Consider the following 21,285-nt stretch of genomic DNA (forward strand, 5'->3'; position numbering starts at 1 on the left):
TTTCTATACAATTTAACTTACACAGTTGTAATAAAAGTTTATGTGGAATAACATACTCTACTTTTTCACTTCATACTTCTTCATGAGCCTTCTTCATGTTGCTGTACCCTCTTTATAGCCATCATTTAAAGTGGCAGCATAAAATGGCACTCAGTACATTAGCACAACTTATTTAGATAGTCTACTATCTAGACATTAAAGATGCCTCCTTTTTTCATAATTACAAATAATGCCGTTTTAATAACATATGCTATTTAACCTATTAAGAATACTTAAGCTCAGAAATCATCCCAATAAGCCTATTAGTTAGCTATGATCATGATGTGTATTTGCAACTTTTTAAATACTTACCAGACTAATATGCTTATTATATGACGTATACATGTGTGATGCCATCACCTCTACTGTAGTGAGCTTCTGTGGTTGAAGCAAAGAATTTAACCTGTCCACAATACTGATGTCCAGCTCACAAAACACTGGATTTAACTTAACTTGTAATTCTGCCTTCTGAGGAACAGAACTAAGTCTTGCCTGACTACCCTAAAAAAGAAAAAAAAGAAAGAAAAAGAAAAAGAAAGCATTAATATGATCACAACGATTCTATAAAATTAAATTAAAACCTTGTGATTGTGATAAAATATACATCAAATGAAAATTACAGGTGCTAATCACACAAAAAGATCTCTTACCTGGGGTCCTTTATTCTCAGAATGCTTATAATGAAGCTGAAGACACACAGGGGGGTGAGAATCAGTTTGTTCTTTGGAATGGAACATTAAAAGCTTAAAAACAAAGATGAAGATAAATGAAATATATAATATTAAGCTATAATTAATCACATGAATTAACAGAGGAGCTAATATAATATTGGAAAGAGTTTTTTGAAGTCAGAAAGGCTGGTTTAAGCTTTAGTTATGTCACTTACTAGCAATGTGACTTTTAGACAAATTAGTTAACTTCTGAAATACTTAGTATCACATCTGCAAAATGTATGTGAGGATTCAAATAAAGCGCTTTGAAAATAAAATAAGTCACAAGGGCAAAGTAACAGCAATAAAAATGTCATTTTGATAGCTTTTAAAAGTTTCTCTAGGACATGCTTTTAGGATAGGAAAAAAATTAGATTAACGATAAATGAGCATAGACATTTCACTTATCTTGAACAGTGCTTAGCACATAGTAGGTATTCAATAACTATTTGTTGAATAATAGAATTCTTCTGAAATTAAGAGTGCTTGGAAAATGAGTGAAATTAAGTCATTTGTCCCATAACCTGTCTGACTCTAAAACAAGTCAACTCTAAAAATGTAACACACTCTTATAATGGCCTGAAAGGCTACACTTAAAAATCTGTTTCAGGACTTCCCTGGTGGCGCAGTGGGTAAGACTCTGCGCTCCCAAGGCAGGGGGCCCAGGTTCCACCCCTGGTCAGGGAACTAGATCCCACATGCATGCTGCAACTAAGAGCTCACATGCCACGACTAAGAAGCCCACCTGTCGCAAATAAGGAACCCACGTGCCACAACTAAGGAGCCCTGGAGCCGCAACTAAGGAGCCCGCCTGCCACAACTAAAACCTGCTGCAACCAAATAAATAAATAAATATTTTTTTAAAAAATCTGTTTCAACAAAATATAAATGCAAACACCACAAAAAACTTCTTCCTATACAACTTCCTATGCCTTTTTAAAGAAAATCATTGCTGTTCACACAATTCTTAACAAGCAAGACATTTAAAAACTAATCCTAAAGGAAAAGTATCAGCATTTACCTCTGTATAGTGAGGAGGAACAGAATGAAAATCAGTCGGAAACAGGCATTCCAAAAGTTCCATTTGCCCTATGGACATATCAGTACTGAAATATCGAGAAGCTGATCTTTGTCTTTGTTCATAGGATACTTTGATGCCAGTACCTATAAATCTGTTATAAAAAAATGCATCATTTAAGAGTATCCATATACTTCTAGATTAAACAATGTGTCAAAGAATAGTACACAACTGTTAATACCTACCTGTTCTGACAAGTTCAAATTGTTAGTAATAACTAATATTCTTAAGGATATTAACCAGAAAGACTGCTTCAAATTCCCCATTCCCTGACATAAGATAAAGAAATCAGATCTGCTGATAAGAAATCACCCAGGACATATTTCCCAACACTGCCCTTCCCTCTTCTACATTTTAAAATTTACACTGCAGGGGATAAAACCTTTCAAATCTGTAAAATATATGTACATAGTTTCTTAAACTTATCTAGAAGGATCATGCAATATTTTTAAAACTCTAGTCAGTGGAACTCAAATGAAGGTCTACCTCTAGTTTTTGTTGCGCTTATTGTATTTCCTACTGGCAGATATTTGAAACCTTATCAAAAATAGGAAGAAAAAATGTTTTTGCAGTTTTATTATAAATATTATGGTCCTAACCTGTAGAGTTTCTGTTGCTAGATATAAAAACTACTTTGTATATTAATTTTAATACTTCAAAAAAGTTAAAGTTAAAATGAAAGCCCAAAGCGTTTTCTAAAAATAGTAATGTATGTGCCTAAGCCATTACATAAAATAACATATGAATGGACAATTTATAGGTCACTCTCATGTTAAAATAAATAGTATTTGCACATTAACAATATTATATGTACTTATAAACTTAATTATCTCCTCAACTATTAGGACTCAACCCATAAAAAGATCAGTGGCTATTTGAACAGCTTTGATTTTTTTTTTTTTTTTTTAAAGCAGAAGTTGAAAATGTAGCATCCAACCTCAGGATGAGCCTTGGTATCATTTCCCACCCCGTGGCCAGCAGCATATGAATCACTTTCAAGTCCCTTTGCATTAGCCCATTCTACGCTCACCACCACGGCCATCTCTACTAAACCTGTGACAGTAAGAACTATTTTTATGATCATAATGGTGTCAGTGGGGAATGAAGGCAAAATGTGGGCAAAGAAACTTGACAAGAGCAGGGCAGGGAACTAAAGAAAAGATAATTTAGACAACTCCAAATTATACAGATCTTATATCTGAATGTTTCACATGCCAAATAACCTGAATGAGAGATTCTATGGTAAATATCTTTGCAGCACTGCAAAAAACCACACTCACTCCACTCATTTACAAATATTTAAAATGTGAATTGGAAAAACAACTGGAGATAGGTAGGTACTGCAGATAAATGAAAAGTCCACACTTGGTTCTTTTTCAAGGATCATTAATAAATATAAGAGTTTACCTAAGGTGATCATGTGAGCAAGCTTCTGCAAATACTGCTCGGAAAGACTTAAAATCTTCTGTTGAAAATCTTGCTGGATCAATCTTTTCTATACAAGTAAAGAAAGCTATGGCCATAGGTGTCAATGGATTAAGGTTCAATGACGTTTCAGGTGGAGATAAAGGATCGATGTGAAGCACAGAGATTGAAAAAGTTCCCACAGCTAGTCTAAAAATAAATTCAGGCCTGGATTCATCCACTGAAACAGATCTAGAGGGGAGAGCTGAAATACATGTGTTAAAATTATATTCATAAAAAAGTTAATACTTAAAACAATCCATTATATCAAAATTATAAAACATTTACTCGTGTGTTAATTTTAAAACTAAACCTGAGGTTTTCGTCTCAAAAAACATGTGATCACACATTTTGAGTGATATTAAACAAGTAAAATAAACTAATCTTTCTGCATTTTATATCCAAGATCCTTGATACTTGAAGTACAGAAAAAAAAATTGTTACAATAGGAAACATACGAACAAAATTTTTGCATTAATAAAACTGTATTGGAAAAAGTCAGAGATTAACCAAAAGCTGCTCTTCAAATTTTCCTTTAGGCCTGTGTCTATTTCAATTAAATTCTGCAGAAAAGAAACCTGAGGTTCTCTTTCAAGGGAAGTGTAAACGTGAAACAAAAATCAGATAGTTGATTGAGACCCCTAAACTGCAATAATAATATGAAACTTTCGGTGTACTTTTTACTAAAAATATTTAAGTATTTAAATACACAAAGAATACAATAAATAGGCACCTATTCTGAAACGCTTCATAGTGAATTGTTCAACAATGCTTCATTTTGTTTCTAAATTTTGTTAAATAGCCTAGACCAAAGAAAATTTTATGAAAAAGAAAAGAATCAACAGAATGGCATTTTTAAAAAACAATTTTTTTTTAATTTTTAAGTTTTCAAAAATTCCGGGGGAAACTATCAACAAATGTCTTTTTTTTAACTTACCAGTCTTCTGTAAAGATGCTGGGTGAACTAGGTTGGATGGTAATGCTGACCCTCTTACTGGCTGTTCTTTATGATGATCAAGGAAATCTCCCCAAGTTGGCTGAAGCTATAAAATAATTTTTTTAAAGCACATGAATAAAGTGCAAAATTTTAGAAGCAACTTTTCAAGAATAGAACAAAAATTAATACTTTACCACAGTAGTACTTAACGGAGATCCTGCTGGGGTGTTTGTATATGTACTAGTTAATGATAACTCAAGGTCCATATTTGGGGGTTCCCCAAGGGGTGGAAGAGAAGAGAGACTATGGGACATGTCCATATCAGCCATGGAGAAGAAAACTTCTTCTTCTAGACAGAATTAAACTTTGTCAGTTTTATTATAATTCCAATTCACATCTTTAAATAAGTTCAAATATATTAATATCATATTCTTCCCTCTGGTTATCTGAGATATAGTGATGTCCTAAATTTTATGTTACTTCAAATGGGGTAATTTCTTTGGAACCAAGATATTAATGTCATAGTAAAATCTCAACTGAATATAGATTAAAAAAGGTTAAGCTAGCCCACTGGTGAACTTTTTCAAAAAATATATGATAATCTGTATTACATGGTATAATGTAATGTCATTAATTGTCATATGATTTTAAAATAATCCAGATTTTTAAATAGTATAAATATCTTGCAATCTCTGGTTTCATATGGATACACCTATTTCTTAAAAAAAAAAAAAAAGAGTTGAATATTTTATTTAGAATTCTATTTATGTTTTACTTCTTTCTAGAGACTGTTTTACCCTCATGCAAATGAAGTTTCTTATGGCCAAAATTTCTTGAGTAGATGTTTTACTTCTTTCTAGAGACTGTTTTACCCTCATGCAAATGAAGTTTCTTATGGCCAAAATTTCTTGAGTAGACTTTAATTTTTTATTTAGTTCAACATTCCATACTTAAATTGATTCTTATTATTCATGGTATTAGTGCTTACACATTCTGAAATGCAAAGTAAACTGGGTAAAGATCATATTTACATTTAATTGATAGAAAGACTAATGGACAAAGGTTTCTGTGTAAAGAAAACTACTGTAAATCATTATGTGAGCACATAAGAATTTGACAAAATGAATAATTACCCCCAATTTATCTTCTGTGTAAATCCACATTTTTAATTGACTTTCCTCCAAATAAATCATGATTTACAAAACAAAACTATACAATCAAAAGGGATACTGCAGCACATGTGTGCCAGTGCATCACTGTAAGGCTGTGGTTAGATCAACTTATAAATTTAAACCTTCTTGGATCTTCAGTTTTTTCATTACTAAACTCCATTTTACAGCAGCCAAAATTAAGTTTACCTTGCTCTATGATGATAATGTATGATTCTGAAGTCAACTTTTTGAGTTGCTTACCCCGGCTAGAAGGTGTACGAGCCGTTTCTGTCTCATAAAAGCTTTGCTCTGAGGATACACCCGCAGAGAGGGAATCCTTCCTCAAATAATACCGGTTTAATTCCATTTGAATTCGATATTCATCTTCTTGCTGCATGGGTCGATTTTTTCTGTCTTTATTAGCTAACCCGATTTTGCTTGAATTTTCTACAAGTATGCAAAAGGAAAGCAAAACAGTAATTAAATTTGGAGTTAATTAATCATTTCTCTCCCAACCCACTTATCCAATATCAATGGCAACTTAGTACCAAAGTCAGTGCAAAACCACCACTATTTAATATTAACTGGAGAGCTAAGCAATAGCTCTAAGCAGCTAGCTAGGAATCAGAAGATCTGATCTCTGATAGATAAGTCATTAAAAATTTTAAATGCGTGCTATTTAATGTGTTTAAGAATTACACCTTCTCAGCTGTATGAAGTACTACCCCCAACCAAGGAAGTAAGCCAGTCAGTTCTGAAAATGTTATGTATGTGATACAAAGAATCTGAACTCCAATTTGTGCCATGATAATACAATTTGAAAGATCCAATCAAATTTAACTATTGAGGATTCTTATTTACAATACAATACAGCCTTTTTTTTTGGATGCATTGGGTCTTCGTTGCCATGCACGGGCTTTCTCTAGTTGCAGCGAGCAGGGGCTACTCTTCATTGCAGTGCGTGGGCTTCTCATTGTGGTGGCTTTTTTTATTGCGGAGCACAGGCTCCAGGCATGCGAGCTTCAATAGTTGCAGCACGCGGGCTCAGTAGTTTCATCATGCAGGCCCTAGAGTGCGTGGGCTTCAGTAGTTGCAGCACGCAGGCTCAGTAGTTGCGGTGCACAGGCTTAGTTGCTCCGTGCTTGTGGGACTTTTCCCAGACCAGGGATCGAACCCATGTCCCCTGCATTGGCAGGCGGACTCTTAACCACTGTGCCACCAGGGAAGTCCCTACAATACAGCTTTAAGTTCACACATTTCCTATATAATAATACAATTTCCTATTTGTATGCTATATATTTTAGCTAAAAAGTTTTAAAGAATTAGAAATAATAACAGAGTTATACTTGCCTGGTCCAGCAATAGCTGCTAACATATCCAAAAGCAAATGCACCTGCCTTGGCGACAGGAATAGATGTACAGAGTCTATCTGTCCATCAATATCCAACTTGAAAAAAAAAAGAAAGAAAACTACTCAGGATGAATACTCTTTATAAACTCATCATGACAAATCCCAGTATATTTTCATGCACTAAGAGGAATACTGATCATTTAGCCTTGGATTCCTTTACCTAAGATTCTCTCTACTAATCCACACAATCTAAATGAAAAGATATAAGGCCAACAACTGTTGTTTTAAGAGGGAAAATCCTCCTGAGAAATTCCATGTTGGCAAGTCCAATGTCATACTTTGTGTCTCTGAGTTTTCTGAGTATTTAAGGTATTTGAGGAGGCCTTAAGATACAGTCTCCAAGAAAGAGTATCTATAGCAGTAACAGAGTAATCATTCCCACCATGATTGCAAAAGACTCAAATCATAATCTTTAAAGCTTGATTCAAACCAAGAGCAAATAAAGTTGGCTTTCATAAGTTTGCCCACAGATCACACTCCTCTGTAGAACATGCGAGGACCTCCTCTATCAACAGTGCGTCCCTGTGAGTGCCCTCTGTGCTCCACAAAGCCCACTCTCCACTGGGCATGGAGCCACAGCAGAAAGAGGGTGCTCATGTGGAATTCCCTTCTCTTTTCCAACTCCCTGTCCATTTTTCCTTCTAGAAATAAAAGCCCGATCCCACTCTCACCCTGATTCTTTTGGAGTATACTCTGACAAAAGCCATTACCCTGTTCTCTACATCACATTCTGGAAAGTTGAATATGCTCGCCTTACTTTTCATTCACCTCCTCTTATTTCTAATGTTAACACGGACTCCTATTATCCTTATGCCATTTTACAATTTAAACATAATTCAATTAAGAAAACACTTATATTTGGGAAATGGCATCTTTCCCAGGCGAAAAACAAATGTCTTCTGATTGTAAGAACAAAAAATAAAATAAATTACATAGTGACTTTGAGAAATTTCCATGATCTAACTAATAAAATAATACATTCTCCAATAATAATAATAATCATTATTACCAACTTTTTTTTTGAGTACTGGGGCATTGTGTTAGATGCTTTTATTTCCTCTAATTCTTAGTACTGTTCCTGTCTTACAGATGAGAAAACAGTTCACAAAGATTAAGTGATTTGTGCCAGGCCATCTAACAGATCCAGAGCCAGGATTTTAAGCTAAGCTGACCCGTGGAGTGCTGGTTTCATGGCGCTCCTTACTGACTGCTAACATCCCAGGCCATAAATCAACAAGGAGTTAAGGCTGGGGACAGTGGGAAGATCTTCTTCTGATTATATGCTGAACTTAAAACCTTTCTATGTATGTTCACAGGTACTCAGTGGCTTCCTCTCCCACGTTCCCACAGCCTTGTCTATGCCCTTATTTTATCTTTTATTAAGACAAAGATTGCATTCCGTTCATCTCTGCATCTGTCCCAAGAACTTGTATGGGGTCTGGCATACAGTAGTCACTCTAATGTCTAGAGCTCGTTAGATAAGTGAATATACAAATGAATAAACCCTGATATCTTCTCAAATTACATTGTACACAGATTATATGGAAGATTAGTTTTCAGAGTCTGGAAATAATACCTGACAGACACATTGTTAACTGACTAAATACATGCAAGTTTCCTGATTCTCCAGACTGTTCAATATTGTTCCCTAAGAAATGAGTACAGTTGTCTTTACACAGTCTTCAAAAAGCTATGAGACATCATGAAAAAAAATCAATCTCTTTTCATAAATATTATAAAAACGGACATTCCATTCAAAATACACACAGGTGGATACTTTTACATACACGTAATTAAACATCCCCTTCAGTCAACTTGCTTTCCCAATCTCTCCTTCCTTTAACTTTATCATTTGATGACGACAGAGATTCTTTAAGACATTCCTAGTTATCTGAACTAATGAATGTTTCTGAAGTGGAGGGAAGTAAGCGTAGGAGACAGCTTCAAATCCTGAGCTGCAGCAGATGGGCAGAAAGCCCGTCTTCACCCGAACTCTGTCACCTACAGACAGAAGCACCAGCTGAGAGTAAAAACGCTGACTCCAAGACCGTGGCCCCCTCGTCACAGGGTAATTTACAGCAACCAATCAGTGGGTCCCCGCAGAGAGTAAAGGATGCCTGTGGCTTTCTTCTGTTTTTATCTACAGAAAATAAAACAAATACTTACCTTAGCTCCAGGAAGTACCTCATTCTGTTTCAATGTGAGACTCAACCCCAAGCTACCGACTAGTCCTCCAATCTGCACCGGGTCAGAGGGTGCTGCCTCTGGCAAACTCCTAGTTAGCTGTGGATGTGGCTCATAAACAATTCTGGGACTCCAGCTAGGGGACAGCTTTGGCTCGGCTTCCTACATACAGTAAGGCAATAAGAAAAAAAGCAATTCTTTAAAATACCTTAATGTAAATAAATTGAAATGCAAAATACAATTGTCAGTTTAAGAAGAATAAAGTATTTGACATGAAAACTGTATGATGTGACAATGGATAAACCAGTATTATAGAGCTACCATGAAACAGCACAGTACCTTAATAAAGGCAAATCATGGAAAAGGACTTTATGAATAAAGCACAGTCTCTGTTCAAGTTCCATAATAAGAAAATTTAATAGACATTCTATAATTAAGAAAATAAGATTTGTGAAATAAAGTAAAAGATAAATCATGGAGTGACTAATTTATAAAAGGACTCTCCACTCTTAGCAGGGATTAACAGAGTTCCTTAATTATAAAACTTCTTTAAGATATGACTTGTAAGATACATTTTCAGCAATACATTCAGCATGTAAGGTAAATGTGAACATTACTTGATTTCCTGTTTTTACTGTAAAAAGGGTATTAGATGTTAATATATCATTTCCCTCTAAGACATAGAATCCAGTGTTTCTCTATCAAATTAATACATAGCAAACTGGCAGAAATGGCATTAATTATAAATGTGAGTATTCTTAAATCTCCAAAATATATGCCCCCACTACTGAATATTTGTGTTAACTCTCACATCAGATGGAAACCTATTAGTACATATTACATATCCCAGGAAATTTTAATAACCCTCATGTAAACCTTTCAAAAATCTATGATCTTGGTTTTTTGGTTTTTTGTTTTGTTTTCCTTACCGCTGGTGCAGTTGAACAAACTGGGGAAGATTTTGCTGATGCAGAAAACTCATCCCAGAAGAGAGACACTCCAGAGAGCTGAAGTAACTTGTGAGCAAAAGCTGTGGGTTGATGTACATTAATTCCTGAGGACTCGTCAGCAGTTTCATCACAGTACATGGTTCTGAAAGTTAAAAACAAAAAGAGCATTTGCATAAAACTCCTAGGAAAACCTACTTGCAATTATAAGAAATGCACAAAGCTGTTGAAGTTAAAGGAATTTTTCAAGTGTTAGCTCTTCTTAGAATATACCTAAAAGGTGGGTCAGCATTACCATGCTTTACTACAGTAAATATTTTCATGAAGAGACATTAAGCCCAAGAAGGTAATGTTTTGAGGCTCCTAAATTTGGGGAAAAAATTAATAACTTCCTAAAGTGAGCTTCAAGGAAAGCAACTCCTGTGCTCCCTCACAAACATCTCTTGGTTAACAGTGAGACAGCATTTGGCTCCAAGTCACAAGTCTGACATGACATTTCTTGAATTCCTGTAACTATTCTATGAGTTCTTATGACTCATCTTCAGCTTAAATAAAATATTGTTGTGCTAAATGCATGAGATGTTAGAAATTTTTTAAATATACCATTTTAAGGTAATGCAACCTAATTTCAAAGATCTGTCAACAGTAACTGTTTCACTAATAGCTATGTTTTGTGAAAGACAGAAACCAGAACTCAATAGAGGCCCCCAACAGATCAACACACAAAGTGTCTTTGGTGCTCCCGGTGTACATACTTCTTTCTGCTTATCTCTGCTGGCAGCTCATGTGGCATTAAGACACAGGGGAAGAGCTACTACCTCAAAACGACACTCAGTAGTGGGTATGTAATCAATCCCTGTTTTAGAGCTATTTAGAGGCGCTCCAAGTGGGCAAACACAGAAAACGAAAAGGGATGTGTTTATATCTTTTTAAGTAAATCACTATTGTACATATTGACCTTAAAATACCCTCACAGAATCTTCAAAGAAAACAACAGTCTTAGCCTAAAGCAGCACATAGACCAAATAAAGCAAAGCAAAAAAGGCTATCACATTAATGAGACACATCTAAATAGTACATTGTTCATATGAAAAAACTGAAACTCTCCAACAGGAGTACCTTAAATTTAGTACCACTCAAATAATCATTATTTTGATTTGATATTAACTAAAAGAGAATTACTTGCTTTGTGAAATCAAATATTCAGAGCATTATATTATATATAATTATACCCCAACTGGTACTTTCAGTTTTCTATAATGGGATTAGAACATAACTTGGAGAAAAGCACTTTACTCAGAAATAATGTAATATATTAACTTAATACAAGCACTTCTAAACTCCAAAAGCATCCTGAAATCTAAGGAGAGTCAGATTTTAATATTTACAAAGGAAAGAACAGGGTAATTTGCTTTCAGATATAAGAAGTCTTACCTTTCTATTCGAATTTCAAGTGCAGTTCCAGTTTTGGAATTTTCTGGCACATGTTCAATTCTCAAGACAGTGTCTATAAAAGTGACTTTTACTCTTCTTAGTACTAGAGTAAACAGGTAACCGTCAACATGAGACCATGTGTATACTAAATAAAAACTTCTAACGAAAGGAATAAATACTAAATTAGTTTAATAAGAACTTACAAAATAAAAGTTGAATTTCTTTCCTTAAAAAAATCCCCAAATCTTGAGCTTTGTAATAAATACTTTGCCTTGCTGAGCACTTACCCATGTTACATCTCAACCTGGGGCAATGACTAACACTATCTGTTGAATTCTACTCCCTTCATTATGCAAACATAATAAAATAAACAGAGGAGGGCTTCCCTGGTGGCGCAGTGGTTGGGAGTCTGCCTGCCGATGCAGGGGACGCGGGTTTGTGCCCCGGTCCGGGAAGATCCCACACGCCGCAGAGCGGCTGCGCCCATGAGCCATGGCCGCTGAGCCTGCGCGTCCGGAGCCTGTGCTCCGCAGTGGGAGAGGCCACAGCAGTGAGAGGCCCGCGTACCACAAAAAAAAAATAAAATAAAATAAACAGAGGAGAAACTAGGGTAAAAAAAACATGAAATTTAATTGAATACAGTAAGTCCCCTACATATGAACGAATTCCGTTCCGAGAGCGAGTCCAATTTTTTTGCAAGTCCAACAAAGTTAGCCTAGGTACCCAACTAACACAATCGGCTATATAGTACTGTACTGTAATAGGTTTATAATACTTTTCACACAAATAATACATAAAAGAAAACACAAAAAATAAAGAAAACGTTTTTAATCTTACAGTACAGTACCTTGAAAACTACAGTAGTACAGCACAACAGCTGGCATACAGGGGCTGGTAGTAGTACCAGCTACATCACTGCTGTTTTTATGCTTGCTTCCCGACATCCTGGGCTTGAAATAAAGATACTATATTACTGTACTCTGTATAGTACTGTGCAGTAAAGTACACAAAAGCACAACCACTTGAAGAGGATGCACACACGTGACAATGTACACCAGACACGTGAACTAACACGTGATTGGACATGTGAACACACGTTCACATCTTTGAAAGTTCGCAACTTGAAGGTTTGTATGTGGGGGATTTACTGTACAATTTTTAAAATAACCTCAATTCTAAAGTTCTGAAGTAAGAATAACAATTCTTTTAAAATCACTCAAATGAGTTTTTCTTATACAAGGCTTGCTACTAAGTAAAATCTAAAATTTTTGAAAATACTCAATAATGCCAAACCTGTTTCAATGGTTTCAGCAAACTTTTCAAGTCCTTCAAAAGGCTGGGATCCTTCTCCTTGTTCATCTGTTAGTTTCTGGCTAAGACATTCTTTTGCCAATTGCATACTGCTGGTCATGAAACTTGACCAATACATAGGCTCAGAACCAGTTGCTGCAGAAAATATAGATTAATCCTAAATAACTTCTCACAGTTACAACAAAGCCATTTTTTAAAATCACACATTTCAAATAGATAAATTCCTAATCCTCCAAGAGATATTCAGCATCATGGTGTCACCCAGGGATACAATAGTCTAGAAATTACTCCTGAGATTTAAACATCACCTTATAATAACTGAGAAGGAAAACTTGAAGGTTTGTATGTGGGGGATTTACTGTACAATTTTTAAAATAACCTCAATTCTAAAGTTCTGAAGTAAGAATAACAATTCTTTTAAAATCACTCAAATGAGTTTTTCTTATACAAGGCTTGCTACTAAGTAAAATCTAAAATTTTTGAAAATACTCAATAATGCCAAACCTGTTTCAATGGTTTCAGCAAACTTTTCAAGTCCTTCAAAAGGCTGGGATCCTTCTCCTTGTTCATCTGTTAGTTTCTGGCTAAGACATTCTTTTGCCAATTGCATACTGCTGGTCATGAAACTTGACCAATACATAGGCTCAGAACCAGTTGCTGCAGAAAATATAGATTAATCCTAAATAACTTCTCACAGTTACAACAAAGCCATTTTTTAAAATCACACATTTCAAATAGATAAATTCCTAATCCTCCAAGAGATATTCAGCATCATGGTGTCACCCAGGGATACAATAGTCTAGAAATTACTCCTGAGATTTAAACATCACCTTATAATAACTGAGAAGGAAAAAAAAAAAATCACAGAAAAAAGTCCAGAGACACATGTTCTCATTACATGATATATATCTGACAAATATTAATTCACATATTCATTCAAGTATTTAATGGATATTTTATATGAGTGGTATTGTTCAAAATACTATAGAGCAGGGGTCAACAAAATTCCTACAAAGGATCAGACAGTAAATATTTTAGGCTTTGTGGGCCCTATGGTCTCTATCACAACTACTCAACTCTCTCACTCTAGTACAAAAGCAGCCAGAGAGAATGAATGAATGAATGAACGAGTATGTATATATGGTGATGTTCCAATAAAAATTTATTTACAAAAACAGATGACAGACCAGATTTGGTGTGCAGGTCATAGTTAGCTGACCCTGCTATAAAAGAAAGAAAAATAAAATAATTATTAATTCTGCCCTCAAAGAGACTACAAGATAGTAGAAGAAATGAGATAAAATTAAGAAGAATTAATAGCCAACTACTGAGTGTCAACAGAAAATATTATGATAGCTAAGAGAAGAGGCTAAATCTTCTAGCTGAGGGAATTCACAGGAAAGAAGAGACAGCAGTTGACCTAGGCTTTAGAAGGTTACTATAAATGTAGGTAAAACAGAAGAGCATCCTTGGAGAAGGAACACACGAACTGTGAAAAGTCCTTTCCAGATCCTCCCTTATGAGAGAATTCCACCACACTTCCTTATGTTATTCAAAACAAACTGACAGAGATTACTAGAATTATTGTCTTCTAAAATTAAAAGTCCTTTTAATGAAATATTTTTTAAATAAGGGTAAAATATTTGACTTTCCTTAGTAAAGTATTACTATATCTACTCAGCTTGGTTAAAATATAAAATATTCTTGTTAATTAAATACCAGATTATTAAGAATTTCCATGCATAGATTATCAATTTTAAAAATACAGATACTAAATTTTACTAAGCATAACTTAAACGCTGGTGTTTCAGGCAGCACTTGGGATTATAATTCTTCAAATATATCTTCACAAACATCACTTTTCACTGAAAGAATTTAAGTTCATAATTTAAGATGATTCACCATCATGACTTTACTGGCTTATACATAAACACACACTCTCTGCAGTAGACAATCTATAACACAACACAGCACAGTGGTAGAGAATAGGGGTTCCTGGGCTTCCTTGGTGGTGCAGTGGTTGAGAGTCGGCCTGCCGATGCAGGGGACACGGGTTTGTGCCCCGGTCCGGGAGGACCCCACATGCCGCGGAGCGGCTGGGCCCGTGAGCCATGGCCGCTGAGCCTGCGCGTCCGGAGCCTGTGCTCCGCAACAGGAGAGGCCACAACAGTGAGAGGCCCGCGTACTGCCAAAAAAAAAAAAAAAAAGAATAGGGGCTCCCGAACTAGACTGCCTAGGTCCAGATTCCACCTTTTCCATTTAATTAGCTATAAGCTTGGACAAGTTATTAAACCTAGTATTTATGCTTCAATTTCCTATTGGGCAAAATGGAGATAATTAAAAGTATCTATGTCAAAGAGCTACTGTGAAGATAGTACTTGTAAACCACCCAGAACAGTATGTGGCATGCAAGAAGCACAGTATACATGTTTGATAAATCAGAAAACATCGCATGTGTAATTAAAGCTACCACACGCATATAGTTGTAAACAATGACTTGCTACTACTTTAAATCTTTTCCTTCCCAAAGTTTTCTTCTGAAAATTTTCAATCCTAAGAAAGAGGTGTACAATGAACACCTGCATACCCTACACCTAGATTCATCAAGATTACACACACTGAGACTTCTCTGGTGGTCCAGTGGTTAAGAATCTGCCTTCCATGGGGCTTCCCTGGTGGCGCAGTGGTTGCGCGTCCGCCTGCCGATGCAGGGGAACCGGGTTCGCGCCCCGGTCTGGGAGGATCCCGCATGCCGCGGAGCGGCTGGGCCCGTGAGCCATGGCCGCTGAGCCTGCGCGTCCGGAGCCTGTGCTCCGCAACGGGAGAGGCCGCAACAGAGGGAGGCCCGCATAACACAAAAAAAAAAAAAAAAAAAAAAAAAAAGAATCTGCCTTCCAATGCAGGGGATCTGGGCTCAATCCCTGGTCGGGGAACTAAGATCCCATATGCTGCAGGGCAACTAAGCCCACGTGCCACACCTAGAGAGTCCGTACGCCACAACTACTGAGCCCACACGCCACACCTAGAGAAGTCCGAGCGCCGCAACGAAGAGCCCACACACCGCAACAAAGACCCAGTGCAGGCAGGGGAAAAAAAAAAATGAAAAGATTACATATACACTCTCAAACTTTCACTGAACTATTTGAAGGTAAACTGCAGACATCGTAACACTCACTCCTAATGACTTCAGCATGTAACTCCTAAGAACAGGACCAGTCTCCTGCAAAAGCTCAATACCATTAACACACCCAAGCAACGTAACATTGACACAATATCTTACATACATTCAATACCCAAATTTCCCCAGCTGCCTCAATAACACCCTTCATAGGAAAGAAAGAAAGAAAGAAAGAGAAAGAAAGAGAATTATGTACTGCAATTAGTTATTCGTGTATTTAGTCTCCTTTGATCTGAACAGTTCCTCAACCTTCATTGTCTTTCATGACACCGACATTTTTTTAACAGTACCAACCAGTTAGTTTATAGAATTTCCCTTATTTTAGATTTGTCTGACTGCTTCCTCGTGATGTGATTCAGATTAAGCACTTTTAGCAGGAACAATACATAAATGATCACGTCTTTCTCAGTCCCTCAGTCAGGACACACATGATGTCAGTTTAACCCATCATTGATGAGGTTAAGCTTGATCACTCAGTTATGGTGGTGATTGTCAGTTTTCTGCACTGTAAAAGAAACTTTTTCCCTTTGCAAATAATATGTAAACAGTGGGAGATATTCTGATACTGTCTAAATATCCAGTTTTTCAACAACCCTTCACCGAATGGTGTCAGCGTTCACTAATGATCTTGATACCATTAATTTTTACTATGGTGGCTGAAAACATGCGGATAGTCTATCATTTTTTTATGTTTATAAGTAGTAGCAATGAAGAGCTTTCCCTTCTCCTTGCCCCCCTTACATACTTATTTACTTATTTGTATTGACATGGTCTTAGGGGTTTTATAATCCATTATTGTCATTATCCTTTTTGATGCCCAAGTTTTCTAGATTTGGCCAATGGGAGCCCCTTCAAGCCCAATCCTGTGTCCTTTTAACATTTCTCCATCAATCTCTGAGCACTTCCTTGCTTTCTGGAACAGTACTTTGAATCTTTAAAACATTAGTCACTTTTTATTCAGTATTGTGTAATAATTGATAATGGAAAAGAATTTGAACCATAATATATATACATATAAACATATAAATAAGTATAACAATCACTTTGCTGTACACCTGAAGCACTGTAAATCAACTATACTTCAAGTAAAAAAAAAAAAAAGCATAACGTCACTTTAGATAATTGGTAACAAACAATTAAACCAATCATCTAAATACTAAAGTTCCTGTAGGTAAATAGAGACAGAAATAACTCTGAAGATACAATCACACGCCCCCCACATGGACCACGCCCTAATATTTTATCTACTGAAAACCTCACAAATACAATGCAAAATTAATACTGAATTTAACGCAATTAGGTTACTTTCCCAATCTCTGAAAATTAAAAATAGAAACAAACAGAAACACACAATATATACCTACCTAGGCGAGGTCTAGGTCGGAAGACCAGTTCTAACCCTTTCACTTCCAGGGCACAATTATCCTGCAGCAAGGAGCCCCATGGAACGGACAGAGAAATTGACTGTATGAATCCTTCAGTGACTTCTAAAGGCGCATCTGCTGACTCCAGGATCTCATTGAGACACTAAAGAGAAAAAAAAAAGTGCATTTTGAAATCACAAGAACAAGAACTTAAAATTGTTAATTTATTCAGAGATGCTAAATATGTTCATACATGTGTCAGGCACTAAGGATAAAGAAAGCAGAGACCAAGATAAAGATGATTCCTGGTCCTCACTGAGCTGACAAAACAGCTTACCACAAAAGACACATTTAACTAAACTGTGATAAGCTGCATGACAGAAGAAATACACTGTACTATTTGAACGTGTAAAAGAAGCTAACCTAGAGATACAAGGCGGGCCACCTGAGGAAGTGCTATTTAAAGCTGAGACCAGAAGGCTGAGGAGTTAATCGGACACGGTGGTCCAGAGAGAGACAATAGCATGTAGAAGGATTCAAAGAAGGCAGACGTCAGAGTGTACAAGCACACATATTTGAGATACAAGAGTTCTGGGCGGGGTGGGGGGCAAGTGTGGAAAAAGCTGCTTTAGGCTTTCCTGTAGCATGCCAGGGTGATGAGCATGCCAGGGTGATGAGCCAGAGATAAGGCTACATAGATAAGGGTGAATGGGATCCAAAAAGCCTTGTAATTAATGTTAAACAGTCTGAAATTTATCTCAAGGGCAATGTGAAGCCAGTGAAAGATTTTGAGCACGGGCGCCATGATGAGGACAGAACTTTAGTGAGCCACTCCTGCTGTCATGTGTACAGCATGTATTGGAGGAAAACAAAACTCTAGCAGAAAGGATGTTATAAGTAAGAGAAACTAAAGTTTGGTTTGGCAAGGATAGTGACAATGAGGAAAGTTAGAGGAAGATGGATTTTTGTAATATATTAGGAAGTAAAATTAATTGGCATCATGAGGGGTAAAGACAAGAAGGAATGAAGAATGACTCGCAGGTTGCTGGCTTGGGCAACGGCTTAGATAGGGGTGCCATTTACTGAGACAGGGGAAGGGGAAGATGAAGAATTCAGTTCCAAAGAGTATATCTGAGTATATCAAGGTGGAGATGTCTAGGAGGTCTGGAGCTCAGGAGAGCCATCTGGGCTTATAATACAGAAGGGCTTTATAAACACAGAGGGTAAATGAAGCCACAGGGGTGAGGAGAGACAGCCTTTGGGAACTAATGTAGAGTAAAAAGACAAGAGGCCTAGGACAGAATCCTGATAAACACCAACATTTAAGAAACAAGTTAAGAAAGAGGAACCTGCAAAGTAAACTGCAAAAAAAAAAAAAAAAAAAAAAAAAAGCAAACAGAGAAAGAAGTAGAAAGAAAATCAAAAGAGTCTCTTGCCCCAGAAAACTGTGGAAAGACAGCATAAAGGGTAGTCAAGTGCAACAAGAACTAACAAGAAGTCAAAGATTTTTAAATGTCCACTGAATTTAGTGACATTTAGGGTATAGGTGATCCCACTGACAGCAATTTCAGTGAAGTTTTAACTACAACAAAAGGAAGACAGATGGATGTAAATACAGTTAGTAGAATAATTAAATGGTTTTTTTTGACAGACAATATACTTTTTAAATTAAAATAACAAAAATTTATTAAATGCCAGCCTACACGTAATGTGCTTCCTGTATGCTATGTTGCATAAGGGTAGTGTTGTAATTCTTTGTCTACAAACCTAACGTTGAACATTGAGATCTAGACTGGCTCACGTTCTATCACTGGAGGTTACTACTTTAATTTTTTTTTTTTTTTTAGCTGCACCACAGCATGCGGGATCTTAGTTCCCCGACCAGGGACCCGTGCCCCGTGCAGTGGAAGCACACAGTCTTAACCACTGGACCACCATGGAAGTCACTGGAAGTTACTATCTTAATAGGCTTTCTTCACTACGGTGTTTGTGTGATCCTACAGACTTCCTAAAGAATACATGGGCATGGATGGTTTTAAGGTATAAAATTCCAGATCCCCAATCTCCAAATATATTCTTTCCTAAAATGGACCTTCCTGAGAAGGGTACTTAAAGTAGTGGCATCATGTTGGGTCTCCTTTCCCATATTCCCTTGTACAGTCTCCCTTCTCCCACTGAGCCAAAAAAGGCATATCTTTTTCCCTTCCTGAACCCTCCCTTACGCACTGCCTAGGATATAAAAATCTTCAGGCAGGACCAGCAATAAGTTTTCTGGTCTTTCCCCACCTTACACATATTTTTGGCATTGCCACTCAAAGAAATTCAAAGAACTAAGCGATACTGCTACTGCAAAATCCGTATAATTCTCATTTACTTATTTAGGACATCAGTGTTTCTCAAGCTTATAACTATTTTAAAAATTTAGAGTGAAATTTATGCTGAACCCTATCAAATTCTAGTTGTAAGTATATTCATCTATGGATACATGAACAAATCAGGGAAGAGGGGGAAACACACCCATAACATCAATAAATACATTTCCATTAAGTTTTTAAGTTCATTTATTCAATTGTATAATATATTTATATTGTTTTGATCAACTGCCCTTAAAATTGTAATAAGAAAACAATCCAGGGGAAAAATCACTTAAAACCCAATGATTATGTGAAGGAGATACTGATAAGATCAATACGGTAAGCCCTAGAGCAACCACTAAAAAACTCAAAAAAAAGAATCAATAGTGAAGAAATCATTATGAGAATTAAAATGTTACACTAGAAAATATTCACTTAATGCAAAAGAAAGTTGAATTGTGACAAAAATTTTTAGTATGATCGATTTCAATTTAGTTACATGTTTTTATTATAGAGAAATGACAGCATGATCAATAAAAGATGTAAGCATAAAATATACAAATTACAATAACATTTTGCAAAGGAAGTTGGACGGACATATGAGTTCAATGGGAAAACATACAATGTTAAATTTCCAACTATTAATGGTGACCTTGTTCAAGCATGTTTAAATATATACTGGCAGGTATTTAGATCTTATTGGGTAAAAAAACTATATTTTTATATATCAGTATTTACATTATCCTTACAACTATTTAAACTTATAATGAAAAAATTTTTAAGTCAATTTTAAAATGTAAAAGGAATATGTTAGTGTTTCAAACATTTTTTAAAGAAAACTGGGCAAAAATGTTTGAAGAATAGTCTTCTAAAACATAGTCTTTTAAAACACAGTAGCTCGGTCACTTACTAGCTGGGCGGCTTCGGACAAGTTTTTAACTCGAGTCACAATTTCCTCATCCATAAAATAGCGATACTACCAGTTTAAGGTTATTGTGAGTGTAAACGAAATAACGTGTAAAGCTACCAACATGGTTCCTGGTACCAAGTAAACACTCTATAAATGCTGACTATTGTTCTTTGTCTTCCACAGTGCCTACCTGGTACAATGATGAGCACTGCTAGGGACTCAAGGTGTGCTTGGCAGGATGAAGAAAAGCAAACATTAAGTTATATGCTTCTTTTTGATACCGTCAGACTAACTAGGAAAAGAATACATCCTTATTAGTTTAAGCCCAGGCATAAGAATTCAAATAAAGATAAAACAGATTTAAAAGTTGTACTTTAGTTAATGTACAGATGGGCATTTGCACTCTCACTCAGGCCCTACATCAGACTGGAACAAAGAGAAGACTAGCAGTTCCACAGTGGGAAGGGAAATAAACAAATGCTCAGTTACATTAACTGCTCTTTCCTTGGCTTGAAGCCATGTGATTAATAAAGAAATAATAGGCTTAGGAGTTAGACTTGAATTCTCACTATACCACTTGCTAGCTGTGTGACTTGAGGCAAATTACTTAACTCCATTTGTAAAATAGAAATAATAATACCACCTTATAGGGTTAATGTGAAAAGTCATTAAAGAATAATGCAGGGCTTCCCTGGTGGCGCAGTAGTTGAGAGTCCGCCTGCCGATGCAGGGGACGCGGGTTCGTGCCCCGGTCAGGGAAGATCCCACATGCCGCGGAGCGGCTGGGCCCGTGAGCCATGGCCGCTCAGCCTG

At 36.3% G+C, this 21,285-nt stretch overlaps 2 protein-coding genes across 8 annotated transcripts in view; both read right to left on the minus strand.

Moving 5' to 3' along the window:
- ATG2B (autophagy related 2B) overlaps positions 1-12,797 on the minus strand; it is a 60,531-nt gene extending 47,734 nt beyond the window's left edge. For 5 of the 7 annotated variants that reach the window (XR_008618740.1, XM_055088698.1, XM_055088697.1 and 2 more), the window contains exons 1-12: positions 12,649-12,797; positions 11,356-11,458; positions 9,904-10,066; positions 8,957-9,136; positions 6,730-6,826; positions 5,641-5,826; positions 4,423-4,577; positions 4,229-4,334; positions 3,235-3,496; positions 1,771-1,921; positions 690-782; positions 352-540 (exon numbers count right to left, since the gene is read on the minus strand). Coding sequence is in view for 6 of the 7 variants with exons in the window: in XM_055088698.1 (XP_054944673.1) it covers positions 352-540; positions 690-782; positions 1,771-1,921; positions 3,235-3,496; positions 4,229-4,334; positions 4,423-4,577; positions 5,641-5,826; positions 6,730-6,826; positions 8,957-9,136; positions 9,904-10,066; positions 11,356-11,458; positions 12,649-12,784 (1,821 nt within the window). In the remaining variant the exon portion in view is untranslated. Of the gene's footprint in view, positions 1-351; positions 541-689; positions 783-1,770; positions 1,922-3,234; positions 3,497-4,228; positions 4,335-4,422; positions 4,578-5,640; positions 5,827-6,729; positions 6,827-8,577; positions 8,791-8,956; positions 9,137-9,903; positions 10,067-11,355; positions 11,459-12,202; positions 12,271-12,648 lie in introns of those variants that run through there. The other 2 variants (XM_055088699.1, XM_028496369.2) reach the window with 2 other exon arrangements.
- Positions 12,798-13,108: 311 nt separating this feature from the next.
- Positions 13,109-21,285, minus strand: part of LOC129391359 (autophagy-related protein 2 homolog B-like) — an 11,295-nt gene continuing 3,118 nt past the window's right edge. Inside the window, exons 2-3 of the mRNA XM_055088505.1 lie at positions 17,209-17,371; positions 13,109-13,323 (exon numbers count right to left, since the gene is read on the minus strand). Of these exons, the coding sequence (XP_054944480.1) occupies positions 13,109-13,323; positions 17,209-17,371 (378 nt within the window). The remainder of the gene's footprint in view (positions 13,324-17,208; positions 17,372-21,285) is intronic.

The sequence above is a fragment of the Physeter macrocephalus genome, chromosome 11, assembly GCF_002837175.3.
Source record: "Physeter macrocephalus isolate SW-GA chromosome 11, ASM283717v5, whole genome shotgun sequence".
NCBI lineage: Eukaryota > Metazoa > Chordata > Mammalia > Artiodactyla > Physeteridae > Physeter > Physeter macrocephalus.